This window comes from Mytilus galloprovincialis, chromosome 8, assembly GCF_965363235.1.
Source record: "Mytilus galloprovincialis chromosome 8, xbMytGall1.hap1.1, whole genome shotgun sequence".
NCBI classification, from domain to species: Eukaryota; Metazoa; Mollusca; class Bivalvia; order Mytilida; family Mytilidae; genus Mytilus; species Mytilus galloprovincialis.
In genome coordinates, this window is record NC_134845.1 from 10,674,111 (window position 1) to 10,697,582 (window position 23,472).

General features: G+C 31.1%; 1 protein-coding gene across 6 annotated transcripts in view; it reads right to left on the reverse strand.

The window, feature by feature from the left end:
• Positions 1–23,472, reverse strand: part of LOC143085059 (teneurin-m-like) — a 132,620-nt gene that overhangs the window by 31,695 nt on the left and 77,453 nt on the right. For all 6 annotated transcript variants that reach the window (XM_076261209.1, XM_076261208.1, XM_076261207.1 and 3 more), the window contains exons 6-13: positions 16,957–17,310; positions 10,050–10,361; positions 9,486–9,612; positions 5,212–5,423; positions 4,299–4,364; positions 3,279–3,535; positions 2,362–2,488; positions 1,985–2,089 (exon numbers count right to left, since the gene is read on the reverse strand). In XM_076261209.1, the coding sequence (XP_076117324.1) occupies positions 1,985–2,089; positions 2,362–2,488; positions 3,279–3,535; positions 4,299–4,364; positions 5,212–5,423; positions 9,486–9,612; positions 10,050–10,361; positions 16,957–17,310 (1,560 nt within the window). The remainder of the gene's footprint in view (positions 1–1,984; positions 2,090–2,361; positions 2,489–3,278; positions 3,536–4,298; positions 4,365–5,211; positions 5,424–9,485; positions 9,613–10,049; positions 10,362–16,956; positions 17,311–23,472) is intronic.

The window sequence follows — 23,472 nt, forward strand, 5'->3', positions numbered from 1 at the left end:
GACTCTGGTGGATAGATGCATTGCAATCATACCACATCATCTTATTTCATATTGATGAATTTAATGATTTTGTTTTATGATTTGAATGGAAAACCAATACATTAAAAGCTATAGTCAGTAGCAACTCCTTCAATATAGTGAACTATTGACCTTCACATTAGTACTTGCCACTGGACATTAAAAAAACAACAATCAATAAATCGAATTCATACAGATGAACATTTTTATTTCATTTTGACTGAACCTTCAAATATTTATTTTTCTTTTGGAATGAAGTTGAACCATCTAACATTTATTTTTATTTTTGACTGACTATCTAACATTTATGTTTTTATTTAAATCCTTAAATGATTTGAGTATTGAACTTCTCTATTTTAACAATGATGTACATCCTGAAGCTAACATTATTAATTGGCATGCAAGTCGTAGAGAAACAACTGTCCTATTGTTAGATTAATGGCCTCATTTCCACCACAGCATTACAAACTATCAATCTCTAACGACATTCCTAGGAATTTAACATGAGTCTTGTTTCATTAAAATTCTCATTGGTTTCATCTTATATTACAGCACTTAAAATAAATCGGCAACAATTAAAGAAAATTTTTCCAAGATTTCACGATCCATTTCCTGAAATGTCACGTTTAATATTTACCCATTAAATCTATCGACCAATCAAACTGTATAAAATGACTTTGTTATAGTTTTAAAAGTGTGCGATTTCCCCCATCATTTGGACATGTTGGAGAGTTGGTAGATTTATAGTCTTTAATAATGAAATGATCATTAGGAGAAATCACCAAATTACTATATAAAGACAGACTGATCTCTGATCCCAAACACCACCTGATGACTAACTTAAATTTAATTCTCTGAGTCACATAAAAGACAATTTTCCTGATAAAATTGTCTGGATTTTTGATAGAGTTCCTTCCAATTCTTTACGGTACGGCTCATTTCCTATCAGATAATTGTTTGAACTATGCTAAATCAATTCCAACAAATGCTTGTTCCTTCTTGCATCACAATCCCATACTACTACACAGAGTTAATATTCTCTACCAATGAAAATTATCAACAACAAGTTATACAGACAATCATTTTATTTGTAGCAATTTATAGTGAAGCAAGTTAAATTGCTGGCCTGCAGCAGTTTTTATTGTCCTCATAGAAAAACAGTATTGATAAGGTTGGTTGTTTAAATGACAGCGATCTTTTGAATGATGTAAATATAACATTATGGGGAATCAAAACAGCAATAACTTTAGACCTTGGCCTATATAATATCACCAATTAAATCAAAATGAAAACAGCAAAATATTATCTTTTAAACGTGTTCAATAATTAATTAATGTTCCTTATTAATAAGATAGTTTCAAGAGTTTTATCTAAGAAGTCAGTTAGTTCTATTAATTTTTATCATTTTTGTCAATATCAGGAGGCGTTTAATGTTTGGTTCAACAATTATTGACAATTTATTCCACTAATTTAAGATAAAAACTGAGAATTCTATTACGCTAATTTCAATTTTAAATTTACCAATTAAAAAATGCTATTACAAATTTCAGTGCAAAGAAGTATTACTCAGCAGGAATAATTAAAGCAAATTTTGTCTCCTCAATTTTATGATAACTAAATGGGTTATATTTTAATTGTACTTTTCTTTAACAAGTAAACAGAAATTACATGGACTGATAAACTAAAAAGATATAATGATAATTCTTACAAGTCTAAGTTCAAGCAAACAACACTATTTTATACTTAACCAAAGAAAATTACTTATCTTTGGTAGGATGGAGTATATCTATCAAGTATCATGATCAGTTAAGACCTTTTATGTTATCTTCCCAAATATGCATGAAACAATTGCCACACTATTAACTTGTTCTCCATCCGAATTATCCTAAGGAATTATCAAGCATTTCCATGGACAAAGTCATTGTGATGGTTATAATGTGATGTATGTTACCATGGTAATACTTACTCTCTTTACAGTCCCATCCAATAAATCCAGGAAAGCACCGACAGTTTCCATCTACACAGTCACCATGACCATAGCAATCGGAGGGGCACTCACTCACTAGAGAATCTGAAATAAGATATAGGAATTAAATTAAAATTAATTACACATTTTTTTTAACTAAGAGGTTGGGGTATTATTCCAACTTGAATTTTTCATATTATATAAGAAATAAATATTTTTTGGAGAAATGGAAACTATAGATTTTAATATTATACTATGTATCCTCATGAATTACATAATGTTCATTCCTCCCATTCTATTTTTCCCTCAATACTTAATGATTGACAATGTTCCCTCATACTGGTTACATGTTACCTGGAATATAACATCATACTTACTGTCTTCAGCTGTTTTAAATGAGATGTACTGTGGGAAGTTTCTGTCGTTGTAGATGTTCAGATACCATTTTCCTTCCATCAGATACTGAACAAATCCAGTATCTTTACCATAGTAACTCCTTTTAATCTAAAAATAAATAATAAAAGTTTCCTTTATATGAACTTTGTCTTCAAGTGGAGAAGGCCATCATTGATGCAGAACAGCAATATATAATTAAATTATTTTGAACCTACCTAAAAGAAAGAAAAGTTATAGCTTTTTACTAAACTCATAAATGGAATAGATTTTTTCAATCAAATTATAAGCAGATTTGTGACTCAAAATCAAGTAAGAATTAAATCTGAACATAGTAAGTTAGCATAAAATGCTTAAAAGAATGACTTTTCCCCCTCTCAACATAATATACAACGAGAAAACTGTTAATGGGAAAATGTCTAAATGTCTCATTGATTAATCTAGATATTAAGTTTCGAGCTCACTTTTTGCACTCGCCTAAGGATACATAGTATAAGAAAACCAAATAGTAATTCAAAAGATTTGAAAACAGGAAAGTGTCTGACAGGTCTGAAAAGTGCTTACACATTACAGCGTATCACTGACAAACTTCTGACCAAATATGGAGTTATTCTTTACATAGTACTTGAGAAATGTGTGTTTAAAATATTAAGTTCATTCAATGTATTGAAAATTCAAGTAACAGCAGACAGGAAGCATGTGTCAGACAGATTGGTAAAGTGATCATTAGTTACAACTTATCACTATTAAACTGCATCATAAAATGTGTGGAGAAATTTGTAAGACAAACAAACAAACAATGAATGCAATACAGTCCCTACCCCTTAAGTTAGGATACAATTAATAGTTGTATAGTCCTGTTATTTACATTGAGAAAACATTAAAACAACATCACACATACCCTATCTGAAGATCTGGTCTTTCTCATTGGTATGGTACTGCCATCTAGCACTTCAAAGAAATCATACTGAACAATAGAGGGCGCTATCCCTCTTCGTCCGTATACACCTAATATAGCACTACTCGGAATGGAAAAATTGAATTTGACACGCTTGTCTGTATCTTGGTTAAACTTCAACATCCAGAAAGACTTTGGTGGAATCTGATGCTTTACATTGGGGTCACCAACTAGGAAATATGTCGGACCTACAGTTGAACCTAAAAAAAAATTAAGCAAATTCAGTTTTTACTTACTTAAATCCCTTTATTTTAAATCATCATTACAGTTTAATGGGAAATATGACAGTAAATATGCCATATTTATGAATAAAAAGAATCTGACATCAAAAGATACCACAAGAATGCAAGTTTTTTTTTTTTTTTTTTTTTTATATATAGAAAAGAGCGTTGGTTTTCCCGTTTGAACGGTTTTACTTTAGTAATTTTGGGGCCCTTTATAGCTTGTTATTCGGTGTGAGCCAAGACTCCGTGTTGAAGGCCGTACATTAACCTATAATGGTTTAACTTTTTTTAAAATTGTTATTTGGATGGAGAGTTGTCTCATTGGCACTCACACCACATCTTCCTCTATCTAAATAATCAAAAGAATGGAAATTTTACCTCTTACCTTTGTAATGATGCAATATTTTATGACTGTTTATCGCATTAAAGCTTCTTTTTTCTTTTTTTTAAAGCTTCTTAGACACTTAAATTTACTGTGAAATATACGACTTTTGTTGAGTAGTTTCAGCTCTGCATTGTAGAATTCTTAGGATGTTATTCCTTTGTTACATGATATTGTTTAGTATGTAATACTATCTTTTAATTTTCTAAAATTTATGTCAGTGTACAATTGAAATTAAGCGTTGTAACTTTAAAACCTGGTTTAATTTTTCTATATATTGTAAGGTTACAGTATAAGCAAATCTTAGCCCTATATTCTCCAATGAGTGTATGGTAATATGAATTATTGTATATTTACCTAAATGACTAGAACTATTCAAGGCAACAGCTGACACTGGGTCTTTTTCTTTGAACACCATGGCAGCTACAAAAACAAGAATATTGTTTAGGATAAGAAACATCATGCAAACAACAATATGTTAGACTATCAGAACATTAACCCGAATAATTCAATCGTTGTATTCCGCTGATCTACGAAGGCTACATTAACGCCTGAACGTCTTCTCGATCAAGACCGTCAACCAGAAAATTCACACCGCTTTGCAATATGGGAATTTTGATTTAAATTGGCAGCTAAAGAAGGAGGAGTTGCGGATGTTAATTGATGATAAATGATGTAAACTGATGTTAATTGATGTTAATTAATTATTATCAGATTTGTGTTAATTGAACACACGTGTTTGGTAAGACAATTTCAACAGAGTTGCGCAGACTCATATCCTGATCGCCGCTGATTGGCTCTGACAGAGAGCAGGCGACGCGGCCAATGATCATAACGAGTTCAAGCCCTCGTGAGGGAGAAAATCGGACACGGAAAGGGCTTGAAGTTTTCGAGTTATCAGAACATATGAATATTTTCTCTTCAAAAATTTATTTAACTTGCTGATATGTAAATTCTACTTTTGTTTTGTTACGCAGTCCTCCAAGATCTTAAAGATATGATCTGATATTCCTTCACAATAACTTTATTACTTTTCCACTTTATATAAAATTCAAATGGTTACTTTGAAAATATGAGGTCTAAAATTCCTTCATAATACCCCTATCCCTATAAAAAAGTCAAATGGTAACTCTAAAAAAAAATAGGAGGTCTGCTATTTCTTCCTTATACCCATTTCATTTGATAAAGTAAAATTTCTCTCTAAAACCTTTCCACTTTATAAGAGTCCAATGGTCACTCAATCACTGACACTAGTAAACTTGCATCTTACCTGCAAAATATAATGTACAAGCTAACAATACTACACAAATAGCCACCAGTACTAAAGCAGTACATCTCCATGTACACCCTCGCTGTAACTTCTTCATGTGTTTTCCTGTACAGTTAAACTTGGAATAATAATAATCGTCTGTCACAGGCGGTGGGTAGCCTCCCATTAAATGTTGTTGTTGACAGGAAAATCCTGGGTGGGTGAAGGCATGCCTGAAAATCAATTTCATAATTGTCACAACTCAAGTCTAAACCCAACTTTTAAAACAACTGTAGATCTTCAAGTCAATGTTTTCAAATTCAATAATTGTTTTATAAACAAATTCCAAATTTGATGCTCAAAAATGTCATCCGCAACTTTCAATGTTCAGATACACTGTACAAGTTCAAGCAAACATGTAATTAACATGTGCAAGTGCAAGGAAACATCTAGTTAATCTGTACAAGTACAATGAAACATTTAAGTAATATATGCATGTCCAAGGTAACATATAGTTAATCTGTACAAGTCCATGGAAACATCTAGTTAATCTGTACAAGTCCAATGAAACATTTAGTTAAAATCTGTGCATGTCCAAGGAAACATAAAGCTACACTCCAAAGTTCTATAATAGTGTGTTATCTGAACAGCTCCAAACTGCTTTTATTATCTCTGTCAATTTTTAAGAAAAGTTTACAAAAGAACTGAAAATTGAAAATGAATCAATAATTGCTCAATTAGGTTAAGCAGAATATTTCATTGTCACTAAGCCATAGAATGCCCAAGTAACTTTTCTTCTGTTCCAAACGATTATTTTTTTATGCTATTGACTGCGTTCTGTTTCACTATTGTCACGGTTTTTGTCTCAAGTCCACACTTGAATGAAGTTAAGACCATTAATGACCTCACACTTAACTGATGAGCTTTCAGGCTAATAAGTATTCAAATGTTTGCTAAGTTAAATGTCAATTCATGTAAACTAATATTGCTCAACCATTCCAATAAATTATCAACAAAATACTTAAATCAGAATATACATCTCCGTAACATTTGTACACAGTAATATTATCGTTTCCCACAAGAATTCCTTGAGAGAAAATTTTGCCACCAGTTGCAGAATCAATTTTGATGAAAAACGTTAAAGACCTTGCCTCACCGATGCCAGTAAAACACGGTTGACTAATCAAACCTATTGTAAGACAACTTAAGAATATTGCTTTTAAAAAGCCTAATTAAAGAATCCCTAGTGTAAAGTGTTCCATGGAAAACGATCAGTGCCGATAGACTGAAGGTTGTTTCATTTATTTCTCTACAATCGTCAATGCCAATTAAGTTGTGTTACAACGATGCAGTAATGTCACAAACACTGCACGACAACACGACACATGCACATCATGATGACAGTTGTCAGTCCTGCAGATGGCAGGCTATCGCTATTATTGTATCTTTTTAATGCACTTTAGAAAACAACACTTTTATCTGCTGCGGAGAGATAAAATGAGAATGTTGGTATAAATTATAACTGCACGAAATCAATTTACTTAATTTAAACGGAGCTAGAAAACACTAAAATAAAACGTGCTTTCATTTGGTATCAGAAGAACCATATTAACTAGTAATTTTAGTTTATTAAACAGTAACAACGTACATTATCATCTATAAATAGAAATAATGTTTGACTAGTAAAATTTTTTTATAATGAAGTAAATAATTTCAAGTTAAAGATAAAAGAATCGGCCTCTTTTGCAATATCTCACTCTTTCTTTCTACATATATATATATATATATTCAAAATAAACATATTTTTTTACGTGTTGGACTGAAGATCAATTTAGATGATTTAAAACCGTTAAGCAATCAATGCAGAAAATTAAAAGAAAACTGAAAACAATTGCCAGTCATGTAATCTGATCTTAAACAGCGAACATTTTGTAAAAAATAAACAAAATCAGCATTGCAAAGGAAATTACATGTAGACAGGCCAATGTTTAAAAATGACATTTTGTTATTATAAGGAAATTGCTCTGGTCATATTTCATAATACTGATGTCAAAAATGAAAACGCAATCAACTTGCTTAGAATTGGATATCAAATCTATGAACAGTAAGAAAATTGGCTGAAACTTTCCACTATAAATTACATTTTTTTTATCTTCCTTAACCACTATCTGGATTGAGAAGAACGCTTTCATAAATTTACATACATCCTTTTAAGAAATGGACAACTATTTACTGTGTTCTTCCCATTAATCAATAACATTCTATACTTTGTGTAAACAAATATGCCTTATTTCCGTTCATTTCCGTAGAACATTTTCCTTCCATTATTAGAATATGAAAAAAAAGTCTAGAATTACGTTACCAGTGACCTTAAAGCATCGCAATGTTATGGAAAAACTGTCTTTCACCAACGAAACACGAACCAATCCAAGTAATTAACGATAAGTATCAGCCACCTAAACTGGTAATGTCTTATAATCATCAATAACTTATCTTATCAAAATCTAAAACATTGACTTCTCACTCAGTCTAACATCTTGGACAACCTTAAAACAAATGGCCACCACGAATGATTAACAATTACTTCTGAATGACAGTCTACCAGTAGGCAATTACTAACTACTTATTACAGAAATATACTGTGATCTAAGCACAAATAGCTTCTTCCATCATGTCCACATTTACAGTAACACTGTGATCTTAGTACAAATACCTTCTTCAATCAATTAACATTTACAGAAAAGTTTGTCTGGAGACATGGCCATTAATCAGTAAGTATTAAAGGAGCTGTGTAATGTGGTACAATAAATATGGTCAATTAACAGCTATAGAAATGCTTAGTTTTATAACCACCATTAGAAAATAAGAAGATTTGGTATGAAAATGATCACCAGTATTTGAAATGAAGAAGATGTTGTATTAAAATGGCCACCAGTATTTAAAAATTATAAAATGTGGTATTAAAATGGCCACCAGTATTTAAAAATAAGAATATGTGGTATTAAAATGGCCACACATATTTATATGTAAGAAGATGTGGTATGATTGTTAATGAGACATAACTCACCACCAGAATTTTTATATTTATTTCAATCTTATAATTCTAAGGGATACCTCAAAGACTTAATGATCACCATCCTCTCTGAGATATATTTGTTAAGAAGGGTCTGTCTTCCAAGTAATAACAATAAGTCTCTTGCAATGGAACAAAAGAAAGTAGTTTTGAAATATAAGGGCAGATTAATTTTCAATTGACATGGTTTTGTATGGAAACTGTAATCGAGTAGCAGAAAACTTTTTTTTTCTGACTTTTGGTTATATACTAGCATGACCTTTTATTTAATTCTTTTAGTTTTAGTTTTCTCAGTCAGTTATAGATCTATTCTCTATGTGAAATTGTTTTGTTTAATTTCCAGTTTTTTTTATTAAGTTGTCTAACAGAAAAAGTGATTTTTAACTACTCAGTTATATACTTGAACGACCTTTTTATCTGGTTCTTTGAGTTGAGTTTTCTCAATCAATTACATATCTATTCTCTCTGTGAAATTGTTTTGTTTTATTACCAGTTTTTTATCCTGTTTATCATCCAGGGAATAAATAACTGATCATATCATAGCAGGAAGTAAATCAAACAAGACAATTATACTTTCTCTTTTCATAAGAAATAAATGAGTTATTTATCAAAACTGCAGTTTTTATCTGATGTAAAAGACAATAAATATTATCTCTAAGCCAAAAATAATTGGTCTTTGTCCTGGCTGTGTTTGACCATTAGGTTTGATATAATTAGGAAGCAAGCTTCTGAGATTACTTGCCTATCATTGATCATAACAAAACATTATTAAGACATATCTAGACATAACAAAAGAATAGAAAAATGTGACCTGACAACAAAAATGATATATAAGGGTCATTGTTGATTATCTATCATCTCAAATTTAGAATTGTTTGTAAAGAACTCATCTCTGAAGGAAGATCTTATCATCAGACAATCAAAAATTGAACAAATCGGTTGATTGCTTCTTTCTATACAAGAACTGTACAGTTTCAGACTTAGATTATGCAGTTATGCAAAAGAAAGTAAAAAAAAAAATTGGCAGCATAAATAATATAAAACAGACTGACAGACACAAAAAAATCTCAATGGTATATTTCATAGCAAATTGTGAATTTGTGTTACAAAAGGAACAGTGTGTTAGAAACAGCATAATGTTCTGTTGATCTTATTCATGGTCATTCAGACAGTTTTCTTAATAGACTGTTAATAGTGAGACAATTAACAGATATAACTTTACCTATCTAAATCATGGCCGTTCTGACAATGGTTAGGAACTGTATTTGATGTGCGTGACTGTGAACATGGTTTTTCTTGAGTACATGAACCTGAGCGTGGAACGGTTCGTGGAAAACGTGGCTGACCGTCTAAAAAGATACAAGACTTTATAAAATAATGCATCTACAAAGTATAAACACTTGTGAAGCTTAAATCTTTGAATGTTTGCTTGTTTAGATGGTTTATATTGTTATCTTTCTTTCTAGTTCGTCCTCTGATTAAATTAAATAGTTTCTTTCAGATTTTGTCTTTGTTCATTCTAATTCTTTACAGCAAAGAGATTAAAGTATGAATCTAAAAATAAGAAGATATGGTATGAATGCCAATGAGACAAGAGAACAAATGACACAAAAATTAACAACTATAGGTCATACAATGATTAATTCCCATACCATAGTAATATTTTTCTCTGTACCGATAGTTTAATCTTGTTCGATTATTATTTTTTTCCCTAACATTTGTAGGATGTCTGTTTTTCGCCATCAAAAGGGCAGTAACTCTTTATACAGTTCAAATTATACTTTACCTGGGATATAAACATTCCCTGAAGGTGTCTGTTCTAAATAATGTGGTTCAAAATCAGAAACTTCTCCTTCAGAATATGGACAATGTCGTAACCGTGACGATGTATCCATGTCAGAGTAATGTCCCCTATGATAATGAGCACTATATGAGTCACCATAATGTCTATGACACACACAAGTTTCAGCGTCAGAATAAGTTCCCCTATTAGATCCTTGACCTAATGACCTCTGTTTCTGTATTGGTGTCCTTCCTGGAATGTCTTCTATGGGTGGTGGAGGGGGTGGGGGAAGATAAGGAAATGCTGGTGCTGTAGCTGAAATGAATAAAAGATAGAAATGAATAAAAGACGGGATTTCATTTATATTGCTACTGTTCATGGTTTTACCAGCCTTATAATAAACCTTAAACAGTAAATATTTTGCATTGGGTAGACATGTACTATTTCCTATAAAAAAACTACTGTAAAATAATGACCTTTTGTAGATTTCTTGTTTCCTTACAACCACAAAATAATGTGTCCTAAGAATTCCATACAAAAGAATCCAAATGCTTACAAAATTCATCCCAAAAGCTTTAATCTCACAAATCATAAAAATATTGACACTTTGGGAGAAAATAAATTTCAAATTATTTCAATTCTAGTCTATTGTATAAATCAATCTTGTTAGGTTTTTGATGAGAAATTGTGTGATCTTACAACTGTAAGGAAACACCATATCTATTAGACATTCTTGTATTTATGTATTGATGTATTTTTATATTTATCTCACTTTTGATGCTAGTTTATTAACTTTTTGTGAGTTACAACAAATGAACTGTATAACAATTGCTTTGCCTCAAATATTAGAAATATAAATTATTTACAGATAGCAATGTTTATGGCATTCCAGTAAGACAATTCATTGATATTGTTTATTCATGCTTGGTGCTTTATCACCAAGTTTTGATTTACACTAAGCAAATCAAATAAACTTTGTGTAATATTTGTATATATTCCAGGTACCACCATAGAAGACCACTTAAAAGTTATGATAATGTAAATACACATTCCTATCATATTCTCATAAAGCAACAAACAATTTTGTTACTGATTTTACTTTCAATCAACTTTATAAAACAGTTATTGACAATGCATATAAAACAACAAACAATTCAAAGTTACCAATTTTATTCAGCTTTAAAAAAAAAAATTATCAGTGGTTGACATGAGTTTGAAGATACAAATGATCTTAGATAATCATTTGACAATAGTGACTGTTACATGTTGGCTTTTTGAAATCACATCTGAAAATACCTGACAGGTATATTATCCTGCTGTGGCTTTTATAAGCCTACTACACAGAATGAATTTTGCTCATTGTTGAAGGCTGTACAATAACCTGTAGTTGTTAACATCTTTGTCCTTTGATCTCTGGTGGTCCAGATTCCATCATCACCAACCACACCCTCTATTTTTATATGTATTTAGACTTCCATTATGGTTTACATGTCAAATGCAGTGTCAGTTTTATATTATGATTCTTTACCTTATAATTCAAACTCCATTAAATCCAACTTTATCCAAGTAATACAAAATTTGTGCTCTGAGGATGTATACATCCAACTTGGTTAAAAAAATATTCCAGAAATGGATGACATTAAAAAGACAGTTAAAACTTGTACTTTTAAACAATTATAACTTGTAACAATAAGAATTTTGTGAAACCTGATATGGACCTGTTATGGTATGTGACACTTTAAATTATAGAAAATTAACAGCTTAAGATTCCCTTTCTGACCTTGTTTATTATGTTATACATATTATGTAATGAAATACTTTCTTTACAGAGACAATATAATGAATCGTTTTGCACTACAAATATTAGGAATTTAAACTTTGGTCACACATTTTTTTCGTGTTAAAGTCCCAATTCGATACATTTTTGTATGCTGTTTCACTAAGAAATCTAGCCAATGGTTGCACAAAATCTCTTATCATTACCTTACATTTTTATATATATTTTTTTGGCATGAATCACCTCCCCATATTTTTCAAACAACCTAACAATTTATAAATCTTATTATATTGTTTATCAAAAGAATGCAATAAAATTGGTGTAGTTGTTGACAGCTTGGCACATGATAAAATTCTAGTGCAAAATTATCTGTATCATAAAAAATTCAAACTAGATAACAAAACATTGAATAAATTTGATACTTATCAGTCAACCAAGGGCAATAACTGCTGATAAAGTTCTAAACCAGGGTCAATTAATATTCCAGCAGTTCTGATTATAGGGTTAGAAATATGGATTTATTTCTGATGAAGGATCAATAAGTTCATTGATGGTTCATCCAATTCTGATTCTTAACTGCAAAGATTAGGACGAACTTATTCTCATTCAGGGGCAATAACTACTAATCATATTCTGATACAAGGTCAACCACTATTAAATGTCATCAACAGTTTGTAGGTTAATAAACATGGTTAATAAACATGGAAAAAAAAATTTTGTTTGTTTGTTTATTTATTTGTTTGTTTGTTTCTTTTATTTAATATCTAACAGTAAAGACATACAAATTATATTTCAGTCCAAAATCTGATTTTTTATATCTTATTTTTATATCAATGTAAAAATTTAAGAAGGATAGTATTATTATTACAATCAATGAAATTAAATATTTTCAACCAACTTCTTAAGATATTGAAGATAAACTAGAGGGTCCAAGGACCCTGTGTCGCTCACCTGATATTTTTATTTACAATTGTTGCATGATAAATGCAACTGTTGTACTGTCATTTAGTTTCAGAGATATAATACTAAAAAGTGCATTTGAAACCTATGTTTTATTTCAGCCATGTGGGCAGGCAGGGTCATCATACACAGTGGTCCCTGGATATCCTAGTGGTGATTTAAACCAAGTTTGTTTAAATTCAACAGTTGTTTCAGGGGAGAATTTTTGTAAAATTTATCTAACAAGAAATGCAAAGTAATGAGAAAGGTGTGAAGTAGTTTTGTTGTTGCGCACCCCCCCCCCCCCCCCCCCCCCCCACTTTGCCAAAAAAAGCAAAAAGGTAATAAAAAATTATCATATAAGGGCAATCTATCCTATTCATGATTTCTGCAAAATTCAGTTGATTGTGCAAGGGTTGTATAGCCAGCTGAGGTCGTTAAAAACTCTCTTTCTTTTGTTGTTGCAGATAGATCTTGACCTGATAAGCAATTTTACCACATGTCAGATTTGCTCTAAATGCTTTGGTTTTTGAGTGATAAGCCAAAAACTGCATTTTACCCCTATGTTCTATTTTTAGCCATGGCGGCCATCTTGATTGGTTGGCCGGGTCACCGTACACAATTTTTAAAGTAGATACCCCAATGATGATTGTGGCCAAGTTTGGTTTAATTTGGTCCAGTAGTTTCAGAGGAGAAGATTTTTGTAAAAGATAACTAAGATTTACGAAAAATGGTTAAAAATTGACTATAAAGGGCAATAACTCCTAAAGGGTCAACAGACCGTTTTGGTCATGTTGACTTATTTGTAGATCTTATTTAGCTGAACATTTTTGCTGTTTACAGTTTATCTCTATCTATAATAATATTCAAGATAATAACCAAAAACAGCAAAATTTCCTTAAAATTACCAATTCAGGGGCAGCAACCTATCAACGAATTGTCCGATTCATCTCAAAATTTCAGGGCAGATAGATCTTGACCTGATAAACAATTTTACTACATGTCAGATTTGCTCTAAATGCTTTGGTTTTTGAGTTATAAGCCAAAAACTGCATTTTACCCCTATGTTCTATTTTTAGCCATGGCGGCCATCTTGGTTGGTTGGGCGGGTCACCGGACACAATTTTTAAACTACATACCCCAATGATGATTGTGGCTAAGTTTGGTTTAATTTGGTCCAGTAGTTTCAGAGGAGAAGATTTTTGTAAAAGTTAACGACGGACGACGACGACGACGACGACGGACGACGGACGACGGACGACGGACGACGGACGCCGGACGCCAAGTGATGAGAAAAGCTCACTTGGCCCTTCGGGCCAGGTGAGCTAAAAAAGAGATTTTTGAGATAATTTTTGAGTCATTTTTGTTTATGCCCTCTACTTATACACTATCATAAGATTACAGCAAGAGTTAGTTATAAAATGTTCAATAAATTTCCTGGTTCAATGACCAAGTCATGGTTTCATATATAAAGAAATGACAGTTTTAGTAGATAAAAGTGCATGAATGTGTCAATTTACTTGTGAGAATTGTGATGTATGTTGTAATTTAACTGATAGTTATCTATTTTATCTTGATCTGAGGTGAAAGCATGGTAATCCTAGACTACCCCTGTAGATTACAGATCATACTCTCATTTTTCATGTGAACACATCTATCTATCTACTTTTAATAAAAAATAAAAGTTATGTGTTGATTTCATATAAAACTAATGATATCTACTCCTACAGAAGCTATTGTATTTTGATTAATTGACTTTACCAACCTTCCTTTTATAGTATATTGAGAAAAAAAGAGATGATATCTAGTTTGAATTACAATCAAAGAGCTAGATCTTTTCACATAAAGTTTACATAAAAATACTAAATTTGAAACTAAAATTTTCCAGTTGTAAACTTTCCTTTCTGGTCCAATGTCTAACAGTCATCGAACAGGACCATAAAGAACAATAAAACTAACTTGCAGGACCAGGCTAAACCCATGCGCTGGTCTTTAAAATGACTTTATTATGTAGTGCTGTTTTTTAATCTTTCTGGTGATTTACCTTTTACAAATTGTACATAGTTATTTTTATTATGTTTTTTGCTTTTTGCTAAACCTTCTTGTAACTAGAAGATATCAGTCAAAACTCATTCAATCAAAAATAAAGCATCAATACCATAAATACATAAATCTTTCAATATTAGAGAGAGAAAATGTAAATGACTTTCTAAATCCATTTTACCATCTTATATGCATTTACAAAGACAATTGACAATTCTAAACTTCATTCCAGTACGTCATTAGGAAATCAAGATGATAACTATTTACATAAACAGCCATAAAAGTATACGAAAAGAATCTCAGATTGCAGGAAAGTGTTATAAATCAAATGACAGGACGAGTTCTAACGGAATCATAACATGCAATATCAGAGTATCTTCCGTATAATAAAGTAATATCATCGTTCCTCACTCCATCGGAAAAAATACAATTTATTCTATGATGATTGAAGTAATATTATATTACAAAAAACTCACAAGAGTCTCTGAAGACAACCTGTCATATTTAGATAGACGGACAATGAATCACTTTTTTTCCGAAGCTTTGTCACCTACGTTTATAGTTAACATAATAACAGGCTCCGGCATTAGTGTGAACCTATTATCTAGAATAATAATTATACAACAGCCACACTGATAATCATTTTTATAATAAGTGCTTAAGAGTTTTTCATATTCAATTTCCCATTATAAATGGCTACTTCAACATACTCTCTATTTACGCCATTATAACAGGACCTATTCACTAAAGCACTTATGATATAGTTACAATTTTACTCCTTCATCAGACTATACATGCCTAACATTTGACTTAATTGTAATACACTAGGTTAGAACTATTTTTCACCATTAGGCTAAAGTGTTTTCAATGTAAATGATAAATAAGAACACTTGACACCACATTTTTTTGCTAAAAGCCAACCTACTGATATTATGTATTTTCATATTTCTGTTGTTGAAGCAGATATTCAGAAGGTTGTCAGACACCAGATAAGTAATGTCAAGTACATTGCAGTTTGCTACAATACAGGAGTCATTAATACTACTACTTCTGTCGATTCATTTATCTTTTGAGGAAATTAATTTTCATAGATTGAGGGAAATATGTGTTTTTGTAGATATTTGATTTTTGTATCTTTTCATCCAGATCAAAAAATTACAACTGACTTCACGGGAAGGTACCAGGGTAATAAAAACAAACCCTTACATCAAAATAGTGGCGAACTGAGTGTTTCCTTATGCTTACAAACGTTATTTACAATTTTGACACCTTTAAATGTTATTTCAAAAACGAACAATTAAGACATCTATGTCAAAATAACTGGTATGAAAATTGACTAATATTTGTCAAATAAAAAAAAAAACGCCTGCTTATCAAATATTTAATACCATTTCAAATTTCTAAAAGCAACATGTAGTCAAAATAATAGAAAACGAACCCATTAAAAAATGCTCAATATTTGTAAAAAGGATTACTATAAAAACAGCAAGTGCTAATAGTAATTTACATTTTTTGTAAAACATTTTTTGTATATTTCCACCTGATGATTCACTGCTACTCAATATATGGAATGACACTTCCCAGAGTGCCATCTTATCAAATTACCCATCATCCATCACATTTTTGTCGTCTGCAGTTCACAGTGGCCATCTTTTCTAATGTTTGTACAGTCATTATTTCTCTATATGATTGATGATCTGTCTCTATTTGGACAATTTTCTTCATTATTTCCACAAAACTTTATGACATTTTGATTTGTATAATTGTTTCGCTTGCTTCCATAAAGTTTATCTCCATAAATTAAGAGATATTAACTCAACTATCAACTATTATTTCTACACATAACTGATGCCATCTCTTTATTCTTAATATCATCAAAGAACTCTAGCATGTGTATTCCTTTCTAAATGTAAAACCAATCAATTTTAAATTGCATAATTTGATGTGTATTTTTTTTAATTTCTTTTTATCATTCATCAAATTACTGTCTATCCATACATTTAACATTGAAGACATTTAAAAGAATTAAAGAGAACATATAAAAGTCATAAAGAACTACATTTGAACATAGATAACTGCAGTCATTCTGCAGTCATTCAAATGTAAGGGAGATAACTTGTTTAAAACAAAGGGACATAACTAAAGATTTACCTGCATGATGTAATGCTGGATATGGTATATGGTGAGCCATACAAGGTTGGTGCACATGTGGCTGGTGGAAAGCATGGGAATGACGATGTGAAACATTTTCTTGTTCAGAGTCACTCATTGATAATCTTGATACATTCCCATTTTGTCGTGAAGGTTCATGATCTAGTTCATTTGATGAAATAGAACACTGAGAGCCCTGGTGGTTTACATTTAAAGAAGCATGTTTTGCTGACCTTTCTTGATCTGAGTCAAGGTCACCGTCAGAACCACTCTTGTAATGATACAACTGTGGATCCTTTGGGTTGTCATGACGACCCTTTTTGTCCACCGCTGAAATGACGTCAGGTGTGAGTCCTATTAGCAAAACAAAAGCAAAACTAAAAATACACAAAAACAATCAGTAATTAAAAGCAACAACAATTAAAACAGGGGATTGTCTCAAAATACTTTCATGCTCAGGTATTAAAACTTCCATTGGTTAGCTATTAGTTCATATAAATAATGTTTCACTTATGAAGGTTTCTTTGAGACAATCCTGATGTATACCATAGAAGAATCTAGTGAACTGCAATTTATACCATTGGTGTAAAACATCAAAAGGACAATCAATTTAAAAAAATCTGAGGAAAAAAAATGTAATGGTTTTCTTGCAGTATTTTTGTAGTTCACTAGATTCACATATGTTCATAATTTAATTCAAGTACCATTTTCAATAACGTCACAAATACCTCTCATCAAAAATTCAAATATGAAAAAAAAAAACATGTTGAATCTTATTTTTAAACTTTATACTAAATGACCTCCTGCATCCATGTTTGGAGAAAAGAAGTGTTTTATTTTCACAGAAAGTTAAAAAAATCTTAAAATTGTATTGTAAAATGAAATATGAACTAATGAGATATGATGTCTATGACTTTTGGCTGATTTAATGAATGAAGGAGATATCTTATGAAGTGTGACATATGACAGATGACATAATGAAAATGATAATGAATTACTTAACCAGGGTCACATTCACAAGCTGGAAGTGCAAACAGGGCTTTCATAAAACCAGCGTTAAAACACAGCAATACCAAAGCAGAACATTCCTTAAGCTGAAAGAGCAAATCATAAAGGGCTACTATAGAGCCAGGCATTGTACAGGGTTGTCAAAGTGGAACATTCATAAGCTGACAGTGAAAAATTATATAAATAATATTCATGACAAAACATAAAGTAAATGATGTCTTACAATAAGCACATCAAAGGTAAGAGGCTGTTACCATACAAAAGCCAACAAATGAAGAAAAAAAACATGCATCAATTGGTATAATATAAACAGCAGCTGAAGCACAAAAATAAAAGATAAGTGAATATGATTACTACAGCAAATTCAGAAATTATTGTGCCAATGTTTTGATTGACTTTAACATTTTTCGGAGGAAAAGTTGCATTTATAATACAAGAACCCTCTTTTGATTTCCGTTTTTACAATGAGGTCCCTGATGTATGAATTCTTTAAAATAAAATATTTGAGCTGTCATTTAGTAAGCAATAATATTAAAGAAGTTTAATTTCTGAATGAAAGTAGGATAAAATACACTGAGGAAGTATTGAAACTTCAAAGAAAACTGGTCAGAAATAAAGCTTAAAAAAGTGGGGTTATTAGGCTGATTGAGTCGAGACACTGAAGCTGACAAGATAAAGATCATCATGATTCATGTCAATCTGTGTCCCTAGGGTCATCAACATTCATTCATGGATTAACTCCCTTTCCATATATAATATGTACTTCTTGGGAACAGCTAATGTCATATTTATCTTCACCAATTATTTACTTTAATTCCTTAAACAACTCTTATGCATAAGATATTAAGTAATTTGAACTGAACCAGTGCTAAAGCTGTTTATTCCCAGCAGAATCATGAGTTTTCTTACAAATGGAGGAATTATGAATCACTATTTTTATATCTTCAATAAGATGATGGTGTTTACCTATTTGGCAATCTATTTTAAATAAACATTTGTGAAAAAAGTTGTATTCCTTATTTATGTTGTTTTTAAAGACATATATATATATATCAATTTATTGTCATGGTTTGATAATGCAAATTGTTTCTAAAAAAAAACGTAAAGAGTTATTTGCAGATTCCAATAGCTTTCAGACACCAATAAAATGTGTTAATTTATTATATATATTTTAAAGAAATACTTCTTAGACTATAAAGTGATTTTTTTATTGATCACAAACTTTCACAAATATATATCATTCAAAACAGAAATTAAGATATACTGTTACTGACAATTTCCCATGAAAAGAATTGAAATAAAATACATACCCCTAAATTCTAAGGCATTTTGATACGTTTGCATCATTTTCCTAACTATATCCAACAATGCTATAGTCACATTTTAGAAAATCTTTTACCGATTATTACATGTAAAGTGGGGAGGATTATGAGAACTTAACAGGTGATTTGTATCTGTATAAATGCTGTATATATGAAGGTATTTAAGAAGAATAAACAATATTTGATTGTGTTTATAATGTCAGAATATAAAATAAACCGTGAAACAACTTGATTAATCTGAATCGGAGGAGCTACGTAAGATGTCCAATGTCAAAAAAACGTAACGACCTGACCTAACCTCTAATTGTTGATAAAAAATATCTTTCTGGTGCCATGAAAGTTGAAACTATATAAACAGAACATTTCTCAATGACTTCAAAGTGGTCTGTAATATTTTCTGGTGTTTTAAGAATGCTTAATGTGATGTAAGACACTGTATATGTTTTGTTAAATATGATTTATTGTTTTTCAAAGGGGTGCATGTCACAGTAAGGTTTGTATCATGCTGAAGGTAGGCTGTTGTTGTTTATTTCACTACATGGGATCCCAACCACAATATTTTACCATAGAAATGATAATTGTAATGAAAAGAAAAAGATAAGTTGTATTAAGCCATAACATAAAATTCCTACATGCACTTGACAATATTGAAAGCAATGGAACAGTGCAGTTACTGTTGATTTTAGCCTCTCTATCACAACATGCAGTTATCAAAAACAAAGCTGTAGCACAGTCATTGCTTGAAGGTCAAATCATTCTAATCAAGGTCAGTCACAATAACATCTAATATTGCAAGAGACATGAGACAATGACCAATGCAAGCACTAGTATCAATTCAATAACTAAAATGAATTTAATATTATGAAAGTACTGCTTGAACGTGAAGGGTTAGGGCTAACTTAAATACAGCTGGCTAAGGTCTCTGTGGAGGGTTAGGGCTAACTTAAATACAGCTGGCTAAGGTCTCTGTGGAGGGTTAGGGCTAACTTAAATACAGCTGGTTAAGGTCTCTGTGGAGGGTTAGGGCTAACTTCAATACAGTTGGCTAAGGTCTCTGTGGAGGGTTAGGGCTAACTTAAATACAGCTGGCTAAGGTCTCTGCATTTACAATGATTAGCTGCATTAATTAAAATCCTCAATTTCTGGTTTAAAATGAACAAGAACCAAGTAATCAAGTTCAATATTGATTATGCAAGTCATAAGGTCATTCATGATTCAAGGTCAAAGTCATTGGCAAGGTTATTCAAGGTCAACTCAGTCAACTGATTCTGATATGGTGGGTTAATGTCCCAATCTTTTGCCTAATAATAGTATAGACCTTCCCAAGAAAATATGTAGTCTAAGCATAATCAGATTTAGAAGCAACTTGCTTTTTCCTTCAACTTGTATAATACCGTGTTCTGTTACCATGGAATTTCCCCTGACAATTTAAGTTTCCATTTCCTTATTACAGAATTATCCAATTACTCTACACTCCTTTCTATTTTATCTATTAACAAATTATCAAATTTAAATTTCTTCAGAGAAGTACACTGAATCAAATTTACCATATTTTGCCAATATAACGTTCGTAATCATTTTATATTTCATTTAAAATTTCCCTTAAGCTTTTTGCTGAAACCAATAAATTTAGTCTAATTAAATTTCTTTAGAAAAATTACATCACAACTTGGTTTCCATTTTTCTAGGAGATGTAAAGCAGAATCGGAACAAATTCAATTAAAGGTCTTTTCAAAAAAATTTCAATAACTACAAATGGAAAATTCTGTTATTCTGTATCTAAATTATGTGATGAAATTGGATCTATTGATGAACTGGCAGAAATGTAATGTGTAGAGATATATCAACCCACAGGCTGTCATAGACTGGCTTCTATCAAGGTACCAGATAGAAGATGGAAAACAGTTTAATGCTATAATGAGACAAATTTCATTGAGACCTTATGAGGACTCCTAAAGGACCATACAATACTTATAACAACCATCTTGAAGAGTTCTTGCAACAGTTACTGTCCATTTAATGAACATATCTTTGCCACAAAGAGAATAACAATAAAATTATATTTGATCATAAGATATTGAACTGTTTGTCCAATTACTGCATTGCAATACTTTTATTGTTTTCATAAAGAGAGGTAATATTTTCTCAAAGGGAGATAAATCCTATCAAAGTTATAATATGTATGAGTAAGGGAAAGAGTTATCTTAATTGGACTGGCAGATAATCCCCACATTCTGTTCAGCATTGTTATAATATAATGATGTGTACAGGAATCTGCTTTGTCAAAAAATTATCACTTTCACATATCTGCAATTTACCAATATAAATAGAAAGTTCAACTTTGGTTAAGGAGAAATTACTTTATAAAACTACAAAGATTTCATTTCAGAATTTTGCAATATAAAAAAAAAGAAATCATATACTGTCTTTCAATGCTTGTATATTCTATCATTTCATGGATCTACTGAAAAAAGTATGAATTTCACTTGTAAGCCAAGAATACGATGTATCTATAAAGAACAATAACTGAAGATTAATTGATGTTGTAAATGACTCCATCTTGGTTGATCAGATTTTAATTTTGTTTTTTTCTAATAAAACCGTGATTGTCTAGATGTAATAAGGAGAATTGTAATCCATTATAACACAGGGAAGAATCAATACACTTTAATTCTTGATTTGGTTTTTAAAAAACTCTAGTTCGTAAGTGCTGTAAAATTAAGTATAAAATTCTTGTTTTCCCCTTAAATTTCTTTCAGTAAATAAAGGAGAATTTCAGTTCTATATTAAAATTGTAAGAGATATGAAGTATAAACTGGATTAAAATTAATTTGCTATATCTGGAACAATTGAAGGATGATTAATATAATCTAAGCAAAAAAGAATCTGTTCAAATGAAAAACCCAGTGGCTCAAAACATTCTAGATGTATTGATAATGAAATCAAAATCTTTCTTTCAAATCCATTAAATTACATAATTTATAAGATGACTTCACTACTACATCAACAAATTCTAATGTTAAACCCAGAGACTAATTTCCAGCTTTTATCCCTTTACAAAACATCAATTATAAAATAAAATATTTTAGCAGCATTTCTGTAAACGCATGCAAATGTAAGCAAAGCATTGCAATAAATATGGATTCTTTGGAAAAACTAAAATAATTTGAGATGTTAATGGCTTGTTGTTCCAGTGTAATGGTCCTACAATGTGAAATCAATGGCATCATTGGTAAAAACAGAACTGATATTGAAGTAGCTACAGAGGTATACTGATAACAGGTAGATACTAAAACATAGAATGGTCATGAAGAGTGGAAATTTACAGAGCAAATGATTTGTATTCAGGTAGTTATAAGGTTTTCAGAAAGAAAAAGTTAGATGGGTAATAGGAAATGGTAATGTGAAGCATTGAACAGACTCTACAGGCAAACATTTTACTGCATCATAGTTTCATGAAATTTAAGTCAAATGAAAGGGATCATGGATTAAATCCTTGTTTGGTCCCATTTAATGTTTAGCTGTATGCCACAAGCAAGGCCATGATTAGGGCAAGTGGTCTTATCAGATGCCTCAAAGGAGCATTCAGAATCCACTGTCTAGTAGTTCCAGTTTAGGTTTTAGCCTGAGACACATTCCCCATTTCCTTTCTCAATTTTATGTATAAACCCTCATACAATGTCTTTATAAGTAAACTGATACTATGAACAGATATCCTCTAAAGTACCCTCTAGATTTATTTTTGGAGGATGCTGTACACAATTTCAACCAGTCCAAATTTAAAAAGTCAAAAGTGAGACTAAGACCTTGATCCTGTCTACAGTCCCCATCTAGATTTTTGCAGATGCTACCAGTAAGACATCACAGGCAACAAGTAAAGTTGTGATAATGAATTACTTTAAGATAAATCACATGGACGTGTCACAGAAATAGATTACCTTTTTATTATCCACAAGGGAGGTCTCTAAACAATACTAGATTTCAATTACACTTCTATTTGATCAGCTTCCAGAAAAAAGAAATTCCAACCATGATATGTAGGCTGAGTTACAATAGCTCTTTATAGAAACATACTTCAATGGAATTTTTATAGACCACAATTATATAACCAAGTTTTAGTTGATTACTGTATTATTCCAAACTTTTTATAGATTTGTTTTTCCCACCATAGAATGTTTTAAAGTCA